Genomic DNA, 16,503 nt, shown 5'->3' with positions numbered 1-16,503 from the left:
TCACCCTTCATGTTTCCTACTTCTGCACCTACACAGGTTTCACAGATGAGTCCTGATCTGAGTATGGCTGAGGACAGATACTCACTTTTATGCCAGATAATAACAGTGGGTTCATGCAAGTTTATGACTGCAAACTAGAATGTTTGAAATGAATCCTGATGCACAATAGCACAGTTCCATCAATGGGAAATGCTTCCAGAACTGTTATACTAGTGATAATCAACATAAATAGTTTGCTACATATCTGTATTTTACACCATTATCCTTAGATATTTTCTATGCTGGCTCTAATGGTTTACAATAGTGTTTTGCTACAGTGAGTAGACTAATTTCAGGAGAGGATACAGAAGTCTAAACAAGAGAAGAAGTGTGGGAAAAGACATATACTTGAAAACGATCTGCATAGTTTGAATGCAACTTAAAATAGTGACAGACTATGAATAATGCCTTCTACACACACGCTCGCTCACACACACACAAAGCAATTCTAACAGCATTTTTTTTTAATTCTGTGAAAATAGATACGTTCTTTCATGATTGTCAAGCAGATGGCACCAGCATTCCTACAAATATATTTCACCTTCAAAAATACAGTGTCATGATACCGTTGTCAACAAAATTATTCCACTTAAGGAACATGTCATAATTCAATGCATGGTGTTGAGGTTTCCAAATATTCCAGATGAGGTGACTTAACCAAAGATATACAGTATACCACACTGCATACAAAAATGTCAGTCCAATATGCTTAAGAGCAACTAGTAAAATAAGGTAACTAAGGAACCATCATCTTTAGTAAGCTTAGAAAATGTAAGCAGTTCTGATGACACTGTAATGCAGTATGATGGCATAGCAAACTTACACAAATGTGTTTTTCAATACCACTTAAGCATGAGTGTACCACATTAGTACGTTAGAACATACTAACTGTTTTTAGCTTTGGTATGTACTTACCACAAACACATGCATACATACTCACTTCCCTTGTGCTGCAGTACTAAAAACTGCTTGAAAAAAGTGATAAAAGGGGAGACTATGCGGCCCATTACAAAGTATGGAAGGAAATAGGGATGAGCTGTCATACTTATAAGAAGAAAATAAATCCAACACAAAAATGGCTGTCAGATTCCTGTTAATCAATGAATATTTCAAAATTCACAGTAACAAAATAGTAAGTAAAAAGCTAACTACTCCTCTGCCTCCTTTACTTGCATAAGAATATACCTTCTCAACTTCTAATTAGCTCTTATGAAATATTGCAGAATCATCAATATATACAGTGTTAAATGTAACATGCCTCTTTATAATTCAGTGTTCTGCAAACATCACATTTTGCTCGGCTGCATTTTAAACTGGACATATTCTCATGACTTTAAATTACTCACCTTTTCGTGGAAGCGAACTGATTTAATATTGTCAAATACATTTAACAGGTGGGCTTGAATGGTATGAGAATCTGACGCTTGACCAAGAATCTCAAGAAGGGCAGGATCAGAGACAAAAAAGAAGCGAGGAAACAGCAAACGTTTCTTTTCCAAATATCTGCAAACATGGACAAAGATGAAAAAAACATTAAAACAAAGATAATTAGCATACAATAATAATAAAGGGCTTTTATTACTGCATTAAGTTTATTAAGTAGCAAAGAGATGATGAAGCAGATTTATTTAACCAACATATTTACAGCTGATAATTTTCATTAGAGAACTATCTTCCACATATTCATTTAGTTTAAGGCAAAGAGAAACAAAATGTCATTAAGAAAAAATATTTTCTTATCTTTATTGCAAGGAATAAATAGAAATACAGTTAGAAAACACTTTTTTTTCTCTATTGTATTACTACTGTTACAATTAATGCCATTGATGAGGCTTTAAATAAAAGTTAATTCTTCACCATAACGTTCCCTCTGTATTTGTTCATTTTCATTCTTCCTCAATGAATGGGTTTGATCCAACCCTCAGATCTGACTCAGCCACTTTCTTTAGATTCTAGGATCTGGCTCTCGAGCTCCTCCCTTACCCACAATGCCCATGATCACTGAATTACCTTAGATCGAGTTTGCTGCTATTAAACAATATCTCAGGAAAAAACATTTTACTGAAAATAGCTAAGACAGAACAGTGACAGTTGAAAGATCAGGAGCTCAAACATGAACAAGGGTTTCTAACAAAAATTCTATTAAGTCACTCCCAAAGACATGGATGGGGGAAGGTGGCAGGGGAGCTGAGGAAGAATGAAAACTGACAACACAGGTGGAAAGTTATGGTGAGTACATAACTTTTATATCTGATGATGCCATTTTCAATCGTTCTTCAATGAATGGGACAGAGTCCCCAGCTACAGTTACCCTGGATGGCCCTCATGAAAGGATATTCCGGAGCACCACAGAACCGAATGATGCTCTGTTTCCAGAAATTATGTCCAATTTGTAATGAGAAACAAAGGTATGAGCATTAGACCAAGTGGCAGCTGCACAAATGTCATCAATGGAAGCTCTAGCCCAAAAACAGCTGACATAGCCATTGATGTGGTCGAATGTGCCTTTGTTTGTTTTGGTATGGTTAGGCCTTGCATGGAATAAACATGACAAATACGATCTGTTATCCAGTTTGCTAAGAATAATCTTCAAACCAGGTTTTCCCATCTCGGTATTAAAAAAAGGAAACAAACAAGTGGTCGTTTTTTCTGAACTCCTTGGTTCTATGTAGGTAAAAAGTAAGTTGTCTATGTATATCTAGGAGATGAAGAGTATATTCTCCTTTAACCTACAAGTTTTCTTTCCAAAATTTGAGAATAATGATTTCATTGATGTTTGATTCACAGGCCACTTCAGGTAGAAAGGAAGGATTATTGTACAGGATAACCCTATCCTTGTGAAAAATCAGATACGGTGGTACTGAAGAGAATGCTTGGAGTTCTGAAAATCATCTATCTGAAGTAACTGCCACCAAAAAAATAAGTTATGATCTTACCATAACATTCCATCTGTGTTATGAACAAAAATGTAGAACACAGCACCACAGCAAATCAATAAAAAGCAGATGGCAGACTTCATGGTCTGAAGAAGCGATTTTATTGTGAAAACGCTCACCTGTGTTTGAATAAAAGTCTATTTGGATTTTACACTGCTCTTTGCCATCTGCTTTTTATTGGTTTGCTGTGGTGCTGTGTTCTTCATTTTTGTTCATACTACTTGGTTTGTGGTTTAGCACAGCTTTACAGACAGCAGGACTTGTTTTACCATATTCCATCTGTGTTGTCGATCTTCATTCATTCTTGACTGATAGGTTCGGTTCTGACCTCTCGGAACCAACTCGGCCATTACACATAGCTCATGCCAGCCAAAAACTCTCAAGCTAAGGCTCTACCCACAATGCCTCTATACCCATTACCTCAAATTGAGTTTGCTTAGTAGTTAAGAAAATACAGACACCCTGTCTAAGGTATAACCCTATAACATCCCACAACTAGGTCCAAACCTCCAGGAGTCTTTTGGAGGGGGCAGGAGGGAGGGATGTCAAGAATGAGTGAAGATCGACAACACAGATGGAACGTTATGGTAAGAACATAACTTCTTTATCTGATGTTGTCAATCTTCATTCATTTGACTGATGGGATAGAGTCCCTAGCTACTTTAGATCCCAGGCGGCCCTAAGGAAGGATATTCCTGAGCACCATAGAGCCAAAGGATGGTCTTCCCTGGAGATCATGTCTAACTTGTTATGAGTGATAAAAGTTATGTGTAGTAGCCCAAGTTGCATTTGTACATACGTCTCCCATAGAAGCTCTGTAATGGAAGACTGCTGAAGTGGAAACAGATCTTGAAGAATGAGTTCTAACTGTAGTTGACAGCTTGAGTTTATTTTGGTTATATATAAAGGTAATGCAGTCTCTCAGGATTTTGACAAGGTGACCTTTGATACAGGCTTGACCATTTAGGTCCTGAAAATGACAGAAATAGTTAGTCTGATTTTCTAGAAGATTTCATTCTGTTCAAGTAAAAATGTAATTATCTGTGGATGTCCAACAAGTGTAAACAGTACTCCCCTTTGTTTGTAAAATATGGGAAGAAAACTGGTAAGTCTATGGACTGGTTGATATTAAACTCTGATGCTACTTTGGGAAGAAAGGTGGGATTGCTTCTGAGTGATACTCTTTCTTTGTGAAAAATGAAATATGGATGATTCACACATAAAGCCTGTTACTCTGAAATTCTCCTAGCAGACGTGATAGCTACTAAGAAGAGGGTCTTTCAAGAAAAGAACTTGAGGTCACATGTAGCTGCTGGCTCAAAGGGCTGTCGAACTAGACATTGTAAGACTAAGGTCACATCCCATGGTGCTACAGGGTCTTTGAAAGGGGTTTTAAATGCAGAGTGCCTTTAAGAAAAAGTTTGTATAGACTATGAGACATCGAGGAACGCTCATCAAACCAGTTATGAAAATTTGAAATGGCAGCCAAATGAAATTTAATTGTAAATGTAGAGGCCCCCATTTCAAATAAGGTAGCTAAATATTGCAGGACCTTGTAAAATGATGCTGAGAAAGGGTCTATGCAGTTTGTATGTGCTCAAACTGAAAATCTTTTCCATTTGCCAAGATAAAGCTGCCTGGTGTATGGCTTATGGGATGCCAGAAATATCTTTTGCACTGGAGAGGACAGGTTATTCTGCCTGGCAATTACTGGAATTGGAGAAACCAAGCATTAGCTTGAGATTTTGAAGACTGGGATGCACCCAGTGAGACAGTAGGTCCAGAGCTGGGTCTAGAGTCCATGGACGGTGAACCAGATGAGGCCAAAGAAAGGGGAATCACACCTGATAGGGCCAGAAAGGTGCAATGAGAATCACTTTGCTTTTCAACCATTGGGCTTTCCTCAGAAACTGGGGAACAGTGGAATGGGGGAATGGCATATAGGAGTCCCAGGGGCCAATCGGGAAGTGTGTCTCTCAAGGACTCCCCACTAGGGGGGATGAGGGCAAAGTAGCTGCTGCATTTGTGGTTTATGGGAGAAGTGAACAGGTCGCAGCAAGGCTGACCCCTTCGTCGCTACGTTGGGATTGAGAGACCACTCGTGCAGCAAGAGGATACATCTGCTCAGTTTGTCTACAATCATGTTGGAGTTCCCCAGGATATGCATTGCTATCAGAAAGCAGCTGGAAGTGATTGCCCATTGCCAAATCCTTATTGCTTCCCTACCTAGTGGGTAGGACTTGGTTCCCCCTTGTTTGTTAATATACCAGATTACGGACATGTTGTCTGATTGGATTAGAATTGTCCCTGAAGGAAGGACAGCCTGGAATGCTTGCAACACTAAAAACAATGCCTTCAATTCTAGGACATTGATGTGCAAATTGGCCTTTTGCAGGGACCGAGTGCCTTGAACAATATTACCCAGACAATCCCCCCCCCATCTGGGAAGCATCCATGGTCACTACAGCCTTGGGATGAGAGGGAGAAAAGGAATGACCCCATAGAACTTCTTCTTGCTTCATCCACCAAGATAAATCCTTTTTGCAGTGATTTGTTATCAAGACTGGATGTGACATGGGGTGAATTAGAAGTGACCATTGTGATGCCAAGAGCCACTGAAGCAGTATGTGATACTTCGCTAGAGGAACTAATGTTATTGTAGTTGCCATGGTTCCCAGAGATTGTAGTACCAGATGAGCAGGAACTTTGTTTTGGGAAATGATTACCTGAACTTGTGATCTTAGTTTCAACAGTCTGTGGAGAGGAAGGGAGGCTACACATGATACTGTACTTAACTTTGCTCAAATGAACTCCTGACCCTGAGTGGGAGTCAACTGTATTTTTTCTTTGTTGAGTGAAATGCCTAGTGTCTCAGCAAGATGTAGAACAAAGTCTATGACATAAAGCAGCAGATGTCTGGAGGGAGTGTTGAAGAGACAGTCATCTAGATACGGAAACACCCGGAATCCCTGTAGTCTCAAATGAGCTGCTATGACTGTCATGCATTTGGTGAACACCCTGGAGGCTGTAGTGAGACATAAGGGCAGCGCTCAATGACTGGCTCCTAGGTGAAAGTGGAGATATCTTCTGGAGCATTTGTTCATTTTTATGTGGTAATACGTGTCCAGAAGATCTATATAGCACATCCAATCGTCCTTCTCTAGAAAGGGAAAGATTGACTGAACTGTGACCATCCGGAATTTTGTCTGTTGTACAAATTTGTTCAATAGGCCGAGATCCAAGATTGGTCTCCAGTTCCCTGTCTTTTTTGGCACTAAAAAGAATCTTGAGTAGAATCTGAATCCTATTTGGTCTGGTGGGACTACCTGGATGAATCTTTTTTGAAGCAGCTTTTAAATGTCTACCGCTGCTAGATCCCTCTGGCTGGGTGGAACATTAGGGATTCGCTTTTGGGATACTGGGAAAAGACTGAAGGGAATATAGTAACCTCTGGTAATTATTTCCTGCACCTAGGTGTCTGAGGTTATTGTAAGCCAGAGTGCATGGTGCAGAGAGAATCTTCCCATGATTGCTTCCAGAGATGAGCAATTGGGCCTCCTCTTTCAGGAGCGCTGATAGGGTTGTCCAAGAAAGGAATCTCTGGAGCCCTGGTTAAGTGGACCCCCTCTGCCCTGGGAGGAATACTTGTTACATGTGTTCTGAAAAGGCCCCTTGGTCTTCTTGAACCACATTTTTCCACTACTATGGTTCCTGGAGTAAGGTCGTTCTGGAGTGGACAAATGTATGCCCACACAGCAGAAAGGGTCTTTCTGTCTTTTTCACACCTGGCTATTTTGTCTCTGACTTTTGGGCCAAACAAGGAAGTACCATCAATGGGAGCATTGCTAAAGGAAGACTTAAAGGGTTCCATGAAATCACACAAGCACATCCAGGCATGATGCCTAATGGCAACGCCTGCACCCGCTGCTCAAGATGTCCCTTCAGCTGTATGACAATAAGCCGCATGTATGAATTTGAGATTGACTCCAGGGTGGCATGCTGAGAGGTAACCTTATCTCGAACCTCATCTGATACTACTCCTGTAAGGGTGTCTGAAAGCTGAGTTATCAGATCCCTTTGGAGTCTATGAAAGTGTGCCAAGAAGTTCAAGGACCGAATAGCGAAGGTCGATCAAGCAAAAATCCACTTCCCAAATCTATCCATCATCTGAGACTCTCGGTTAGGAGGATGGATAGTTGAACTCTCATCAGTGAGTTCCTTTCCAGTGGCTACTGCCACCAACATGGCATCCACTGCTAGACCCATAGACCAATGGGGCTGATCCTCTGGGGCTGAAATATTCTGCAATACTCCGGGAGGAATTGATTGACATTCCCGAAAGGGACTCAGGCCTATCCAGAAAAAGGCTTGGTTTTTGACCCGAAAAGGGGTCCACTGAAGGGGAATAGCTAATCCTGGGATTAACTGGCAGATCGACTTTCAGCACAATAGGCTTTTGTGTGGAAGTGGAATGTGGAACCGAATGAGATGACAGTGGTGGTTGAACAGAAACTAACTACTGTCGTTGCAGAAGAGGTCATCGGCACCAAACAAGTTTGAGTCTGAGCCAGTTCAATGACTGACAGCACCAATGTGGACTTAGTTGATTTTGGTGCTGGAGGTGATGATATTGCCACTTTTGGTACTTTGGCTTTCGGTTCCAAAGAAACCATCGGAACCTGTGTTTTTTGGGACTTTGCTTCATGTGCCATAGGGGAGGTTGGCACAGAGTGGCTTCTTTTCTTCACCTCGGGTTTAAGAGATTTTGAAGTCTCTGCCTTAGATAGGGCTTCAGTAAAAGGACATTTCAATATGCCTTTCAAAATAAGCTTATTGCACCTCTCTGTTAAAGTACAGGCGCTAAAGCCCTGACAAATAGTTGCACATCAGAACTGGGCATCTTTCTGCCACAGTCTTGATACTGCTTGAATCTGGATGTCCCCTTTTGCTTCTCTGCCATATTCAAAAAAATAGTTAGGCCACCAATGCACACACACACACACACACACACACACACACACACACACAAACAAGACAGGAAGGAAAGGAATGGAATTTTTTTTTTTTTTTTACAAATATACCAACAATGGTGTAGAGAAAATACCCAAATGGGTAAAGGGAGAAAAGGGAAAAAGGATACCAACAATAGTATACGAGACTACCAATAGTAATAAAAGAAGGGAGTAGGCCTGTTACCAGTGATGGTAATAAGAGTTACCGAAAGATAAAAAGGGAGTGTGTAGAAATGGTCGGAAAAACAGTCACTCACTTAAGAACAAGGTTGCAAAACAATCTAGTAAATGTTTTAACCAAATATTTTTAGCAAAGAAAAAATCTAAAGCACTTAGCTGACAGCATCAGCTGACACATGCAATTTTCTACACAGCAAACAAGATCTGAGGTAATAGGTAGACAGGCACTGTGGGTACAGCCTTAGCTTGAGAGTTTTTGTCTGCCACAAGCTATGTATAACGGCTGAGTCGGTTCTGAGAGGTCAGAACTGAACCCATCAGTCAAGAATAAATGAAGATTGACAACATCAGATAAACAGTTTTCCAAGATAAAAACGTAAGGTCTACTTTAGCTGAGGGCTCAATTGAAGACCGTACTAAAGATTGTAATACCAAAGTCAGATCCCAAGGTGGAGTGGGATCTCGAAATGGAGGGCTAACCAAAGATGTACCTTTTAGGAAGGCCTTGCACAGCTTAGTTAAAACTACAGGAGAAGTCTTATTGCCAATGTGATAGTTGGAGATGGCTGCTAACTGTACTTTAATGGTAGAGAAATGTATCCTAGTTTGAAAAATAGAGGCAAGGAAATCTAAAATAATTGGGATTGGAGCAGTAAAAGGCTCTGTCTCCTTGATGTGTGCAAAAACAAAATCTTTTCCATTTACTTTTATAAATCTTTCTGGTTGAACGTTGTTGGGACAAAGAAAGGATTCCATGAACTGGAGTGGAAAGCCTGGAATGTCTAGCCATCACTGAAATCATACAATCAGCTTGAGGCCTGTAATGTCTGGATGTATCATCCCTGATGGGTGTGACAGGAGATCTGGACTAGGGTTCAGAGTCCATGGAGGGCATACTAGGTGAGACCATAGGAAGGGAACCACACTTGCTGAGATGAGAAGGGGGCAATGAGGATTACTTTGGTCTTCGACCAACTGGCTTTCTGAAGAAAATTGAGCATTAGGGGTAGAGGGGGGTAAGCATAAAGGAGACCAGAATGGCCAAACAAGAACTAGAGCATCTCTTCTGGGGGGGGGGGGGGGTTAAGGCAAAATCTGCTGCATTGTTGTTGAGGGGAGAGCCAAACTGGTCACAGCACGCTTAACCCTATTTGTGGAAGATCATCTTTGCCACGGATTGATTGAGAGACCACTCATGAGGAGTCAGGATGTCCTGTAGAGCTTGTCTGCTAATATGTTGGATTCCCCCTGTATGTGCATTGCTTCTTGAAAGTGGTTGGAAGCGATCAACCATTGCCAAAATCTCACTGCTTCTCAGCATTCGTGGTATGATCTCACTCCCCCGTTTGTTAATCAGTCTGTCTGAATAGCAATAGTTCCTAGTGGAAAAGAGCTCTGAAGGGTCTGCAAAGTTAAAAGCAACACTATCATCTCTAGAACATTTATATGCAAATTGGCTCTTCTTGGGACTATGTGCCTTGAACTGTTCTTCCCAAGTAATGCCCCCCTCACCCTAGCTGGGAGGTGTCCATGGTTAACGTGGCTTTCTGGGGAGGAATTTCAAATGGGCAGCCTTGATACATCTCTTAGAAGTGAATCCACCACAGTAGAGATAATTTTATTGGATGTCATACTGATTGTGGATGATAGAGTCCACTGAAGAATTCTCATATGAAGATGAGTAGTGGGTAGTAAAGTTATTGCAGCAGCCATCGACCCTAGGGCTTTGACTATTAATCTTGCTGGGGTTGAGGGATGAGACAAACTTGACTAACATGTGATTCCAGAGTAAGAAGTCTGTTTTGAGAAATAAAAGCTAGGCAACTGACTGTGTCAAGATGAGCCCCTATAAACTCCAAGGCCTGAACTGGTTGAGAGTGGGACTTTACCAGATTGGTCATAATTCCCCTAGATTGAGATAAAAGTAGAAGGTAATCTCTGGCCTTTTCCAGAAGATGCCTGGTCAGTGTGGTAGCAGCCAGTCATCTAAATATGGAAACACAATGAATCCGTGCAGTCAAAGATGAGCTGCTGCCACTGCCATGCATTTGGTGAATGCCCTCGGGGCTGTGGTGAGACCAAAGGGGAGGGCTCAGAACTGATAATGACTGGCTCCCATCTGGAAGTGTAGATATCTCTGGGAGCATCTGTTCATTTTTATATGATACTACACATCCTGAAGATCTAGAGCACATCCAGTCATCATTCTGAAGGAGAGGCAGAATGGAGTGAACCATGACTAAACAGAACTTGGAATTCTTTACAAACTGGTTCAAATAACACAGATTCAAAATGGGTCTCGGGTCCCCTGTTTTCTTTGGCACTAAAAAGAACATTGAGTAAATTCTGGATCCTCTTTGGTCTTGGGGGAGGGGGATCCTCTTGGATGACTCTTTTTTCCAGCAGCTTTTGAATTTCTATATCTGCTTGTTCCCGCTGATTTGGTGAAACAACAGGGGAAACTTCTTCTCTTCTGTGGAGGAACATGGGAAAAGGGAATGAGGTATCCTCTAGATAAGATCCTTTGCACCCAGGAATCTTGTATGATGGCTGTCCAGCCTTTTGGGTGCAAGTACATTAACCTTTCAGTGGCACTGAAAAGGCATGTCTGAGAAAGAATCCTGAGAACTTTGATTCTGAGGACTCAATGTACCACAAGGGTGGTGTCTCCCATTATAGTTATTTCCCCCTCTGCCTGTGGGTGAAAAATCTCCACAAGATTCCTGGGAAGGCTCTTGGGAATTTCTGAACCATGCTTTCTTACCACTGCATTGATTTCTGTAAAAGGTTCTTTGTGGGGTAGAAAAGTGGATTCCCATGGCAGACAGGGTCTTCCATCCTTCTCACTGCGGCAGAGCATATCTAACTGTTGGTCCAAACAGGAAACATCCATCAAAGGGAGATAAGATCAGGCTTGCCACTGTTTGCTGATGTACCACACTACTGACATGTTGTCTGTCTGGCATGGGAATACACTCTTCTACCTCACAGAGATGCCGTAAAGGGCTCCGTGACATAACACAACTGTATCTAGGCATGTCTCCTAATGGGTATACCTGAACTGGCAGCTCATGATGAACCTTCAGCTGCATGTGAGATTAACCTCATGGATGCTTTAGTAATGGAATGTAGGGTGGCCAGTCATGAGGAAAAAGATTTCTGTTCCTTTACAGACAAGGACCCTAGGGGAGAGTTAGACAGTGCCTTGATTAGGTCCTTCTGTAACCTCATGAAATGCACCAAATAATTCAGTGACCATAAAGCAAAGGTCCCTGATACATGCACTCATTTCCAAAACCAGCCCAATGCCCTAGACTCCATGAAAGGGGGATGGACAGAGGAGCTCTCTGCTCAGCCAGCTCCTTCTTAGTAACTGCTGCAATGACCATGGCATCTAAAGGAACAGCCTATGTCCAATGTAACCTACCTGATGGGGCACTAGGAATCTTGTCCGGGCATTTAGGGATCACTTCTACAGACTCCAGTTCCTTCCATACTCTGCAGAAGATCAGGTCTAGTAGCTCATCTGCAGGTGGGGTAACCAAGATGTAGATGGCCTTCAGGTTTCCAAGAACACTAATTCCTCTTGGGAAGGGGGTTGGGCAGACCAACCACCTTTTGATGAAGGATCTCTAAGATGTCTCCGAATGACAGATCCTCAGGTGGAGATCTAAGGGACCCTTCCCCGTTATCAAAATCAGTGTCTTCTGTGAGGGAATTCACATGCCACCTCTTGCATGATCCCATCTGAAGGTTCTACTTAGTGGAGTGCTCTGGGGAAGTGTTGGAAGACAGGTGAAGTTCCCTGGTAGAAACTGCTTGGAAGTTCATCTGTGCTGGCTGTCCCTAAGGTGCAGGATAACAGAAATCAGACACAGAATTCAAAAGAGGTTGGGGGCACAGATCTGAAGAAGAAAGAGTCAAACTCTGTCTAGGTAGAGACAAAACCCTCTCAACCACCTTGAAAGCTGAGGGCTCAGGAGATGCCGATGGCAATCCCATCAGAGCCAAAACTTTCAGATTAGACAGCCCCCATGGCTCCCCAATCCTTGGATCCAAAGGGGGAGTCGGAGCCAAGCTATCTAGTACTAAGGCTTTAGAGTCGAGGTCAACCCCTGGGATCCGGCACTGATGCTTCGGCTCCAACAGCCATCATGCTCCAATGGAGTCAGAGCTGATCAGGTCTGGGAAGTCTTCATAGTTGAGAATGCTAAGATCCTTTGGATCCGAAGGTTCAACTCTTGGGACTTTTGGATAAAAGGACTCCGAAACCATGGGTCAGAGTGGAGGAGGAGTACATACAGGCTGGACGGTAGATTTAAGGCTCAAGGATCTGGTGGGAACAGAGATGGCAGAACCCCCATCTGGATCTGTATTCTGAATAATCTTCATCCTATCCACTTCCAACTCAGAAAGATTCTGGAAGAACTTAATAGAAGAAGTGGATGGTAGCCTTGAAGACTTTTTCAGGGTCTCTTGGAGGAATGGAGACCTAAAAGTAGGAGAGAAATCCGGGGAAAATTTCAGAGAACAAAGCAGAGGAGTCTTAGTACATACAGGTATCAGATCCAAAGCTTTCAGATACGAGGTCTTGAGTACCTGTACAAGAGGCTGAGAGGAAGGGATTGACTGAGGTGACTTAGATGTAGACTGTTTCCTATGCTCTTCAGCCTCTTTAGATTTTTGAGATGGGGTTTGAGTCCCAGATGAACATGTACTAGTAGAAGGAGCCAAAGCTGGAAGAAGTCCTTTGAGGATTAATTTATTCCTGTGATCACTTAACACTCTAACATTAAAGGCCACACAAACACAGCAGGAGGTGTCCAGATATGCCAGCTCCAAACAGCACAGCCACTCCCTGTGGACATCATAGTTTGGGATCTTATGCCCACAGGAAGTGCACTTTTTAAATCCGGTAAGCTTATCAGTCATACTGGTAAACAAAAGGTTCAAAAGACAAGAGTTCAACAAGCCAGTAACAATAATAATTAACAGAATTTTTTTAAAGAGAAGAAGGGCTACCAACCATGGTAGTCAGAGAATACCTCAAAAAAGACAGAGAGAAAGAAACACTATAAAGTTTGTTATGATAGAAAAAGGATCCAAAAAGATGGTAAGGGAGATAGTACACACTATAAGCTAATAAAGACAATTGAAACACACACTATAGACCCAGTCTCACATAGTACCATCACAACCTCAAATCATACACATAAACACACAAAGACATACTCAGCGGCTCTGATCAAAAATCTACCAAAACAGCAGAGGCCACCAAAGCAGACACCCAAACAACCACCACCTCAGAACACAACACCTGCAACACATAGACCTCACAGTCAGAGTGTCAAACAGTCACAGCCCTTAAGGCCAAACACAATGCCAGACACACTAGTCATTGGTGACTCCATAGTCAGACACACTGACGTCCCGCTCACCAGACTGAGTAAGGAGAAGGTCACAGTAAGCTGCCTGCACTCAGGTCTCTCAACAGCAGGTACAAATATGACTCAGTCATTGTCCACGCTGGTGTAAACGACCTGAGATGTACCTCCTTGGACTACATGAAAAGAGACATTGAGGAGCTCTCTGATTATGTAGCCCAGGCAGGTATGACCCTGACCTTGAGCAGTATCCTACCTTCACCAAGAATGATGCCACAATACAGAGATAAGATGATCAGCTTTAACAATTGGCTTAAACTCTGGTGTCATTCAAAGGGGATCCAATGTCTGTCTGCCTGGGATGACATGCTGGACAGCTTGCACCTGTCACCCTGGGATTCGGATATTGGCAAAGGCTCTTGCCACCCCATAGTGCCTTTTTAGGCAAGGCTCAAATTCTAAACCTACCACCCTAGAACACAAAAAGGAAAAAACTAAGGGTAATGCTGCTCAATGCCAGAAGTCTAAATCTCAAAATGCAGGCCCTTCTCAGTATGGAGAACATCGATGTCTGTGCAGTGACAGAAACCTGGTTCAGGGCTCCTGAGAGCACCCCAGCACTATCAGGTTTTACCTCTTATCGGACAATACCAAGAAAGGAGGTATCCATATTCATCAAAGACACCCACACCTCAAGACTGGTGGCAACGCACGATGCATCGGAGACCATCCAGGTGCAATTAACCATAGGCAAGACTGCTCTGCAGGTTGTAGCATGTTACAGGCCACCCTCACAAACTCAGGAACCTCACATGGCCTTCCTGAAAATGCTAGAGGGGATAAATGTATCACCAAACACCATCATACTAGGTGACTTTAATTACCCTAATATAGACTGGGAACACTACTCAAGCCCAAACACCCTAGCCCAAAAGTTCCTGGAATTCATAAACTCAAATGCCATGGAACAACTAGTCACCATCCCCACAAGAGGAGAAAACATACTTGATCTCATCATCACAACACATGGGGGCACAATGTTCAACACGAAGTATACCCCTCACTGGTGAGATCAGATCACAAACTAATCTCGCTGGAGGTCCTCATCCCACCCCACCTGAAATAAAAAGACCACAGTAAAGAACTGCTGAATCACTTACAAATGCCTTCTACCAGCACCTGCAGGACTGCATGGATAAGGCAATCCCAAGCAAAACAAAGACTCTTAGCCATAAACAAACTCTACAACAAAAGGAGGAAGCTACTACAAGATAGAGCAAAATCCTTAAAAGGTAAGACACCCTTGATCACTATAAGTAAAAAAGAGCTCTCATAAAATCATCCAAAGCAAATTTTGAGAGAAAAATAGCTAAAGACTCAAAAGACAATCAGAAGGCCTTCTTTAGCTATGTTAGAAACCTGGGAGGAAACTCCCAGATATGCTCAGAACTAGTTCAAAATGATGTGAAGATTACTGATCCTACAGACATTGCCAACATACTGGCTGACAGGTTCAGTATTGCAGCCCCCAAACATCTCAGAACTGCTCTCTCCAAAGCAAAAACACAGCATCCATGGGACCTGATGGTGTCCAAACCCACAGCTAGGACAGCTGTTTAATCATAGTCTTACCTCTGGATACCCAGGAGTGGCACACTGCAACTGTGGTCCCGCCATGGAGAGGATCATAATGGACCTCATAAATAAAGACATAGGGAATTTGCAGACTTTGGATCCATCCCAGTTTGGCTTTGTCAAAGGCAGATCATGCCTTCTAAACTTGGTTAAACAGTCACCAAAGCCATTGATGAGGAAAGGCAGTCCATACAGCCTACCTCGCTGGCAAAGGCCTTTGATACAATACCCCACTCGGGTATCATTGAAAAACTCATCAGCTTAAATGTTAACCCATACATCACAAGATGGGTTGCAACTGGCTGAGTGACAGAACCCACAGGGTCAGAGTTGCTGGCCAGACAGCCATCTCCAAGCTGTCACAAGTGGTAAGTGGTGCAGCAGTCCTGGGCCCACTTCTGTTAGCATCTACTTTTCGAAAGTACAAGCAAACACAGGAGGGTTATGGCTGACAAAGTTTGCAGATGACTGCAAACATCTGACACAGATATCCTTCAGAAGGGTCTCACAGAAACGGATAACTGGTGCCAGAGCCATGGCCTAAAGTTAAATGCCAAAAAGCTACCAAATAGGTGGCAATCCACTGAGTACAGAAGAAGTTATCAGGGACCTGGGGACCCAGGTTGATAGTAGTCTGTCATTCGACACCCATGTAGCTAAAGTAGTTAGGAAGACCTTCTACATTGCCCACCTTATCATGAAGGGATTCTCATCTAGATCAAGGGAGGTCATAGTCTCCTATACTCATCACTCATCAGACCAATGATTGAAATGTATCTGACCCGACACTTGCAGCAGCTGGAGAGGCCACAAAAGTTCCTCACCAAAAGGATAAAGGGTCTCAAACATCTGTCCTATGCTGCCCGACTGAAAGAACTCCAGCTCTATTCAGTCGCTTACCACTTGCTCAGAGGTGACCCCTTGCCTAACATACAAGGCCATGTCAAACCCAGATTTGATGAATATGCTTCACCTCAAAAATCTAGATCCCTTGTTCAAGAGAAATCTTGACCAATGGATGTGTCACTGCTCAACAGAGGCACAGCAAAATAATGGGTATAGTTCCAAATGCCCTCGGGCAGATAGCCTAGTATGAACCTATGAACCTATGAACCTATGAAAATCCAGAGCTTTAACACTAAACTAATGAAAAAATATATACCCTCAAGCTCCGGAAGTCACACTCCCATTCAATCTTGAAGAGTGGCAAACAAGTTCTGAGGTAATTCAGTGATCACGAGCACTGTCGGTAAGGGAGGAGCTTGACAGTCAAATCCTAGTATCTAAAGAAAGTGGCCAGGTTGGATCCGAGGGTCA

General features: G+C 42.6%; 1 protein-coding gene across 1 annotated transcript in view; it reads right to left on the bottom strand.

The window, feature by feature from the left end:
- Positions 1–1,364: 1,364 nt before the first annotated feature.
- Positions 1,365–16,503, bottom strand: part of LOC122797021 (dynein axonemal heavy chain 5-like) — a 374,439-nt gene continuing 359,300 nt past the window's right edge. The window contains exon 12 of the mRNA XM_044065790.1: positions 1,365–1,542. Coding sequence (XP_043921725.1) covers positions 1,365–1,542 — 178 coding nt within the window. The remainder of the gene's footprint in view (positions 1,543–16,503) is intronic.

Source organism: Protopterus annectens, chromosome 3.part0 (genome assembly GCF_019279795.1).
Source record: "Protopterus annectens isolate FY-2018-M chromosome 3.part0, PAN1.0, whole genome shotgun sequence".
In the NCBI taxonomy this organism is placed as follows: domain Eukaryota; kingdom Metazoa; phylum Chordata; order Ceratodontiformes; family Protopteridae; genus Protopterus; species Protopterus annectens.
This window is presented reverse-complemented; position numbering and strand designations above follow the sequence as displayed.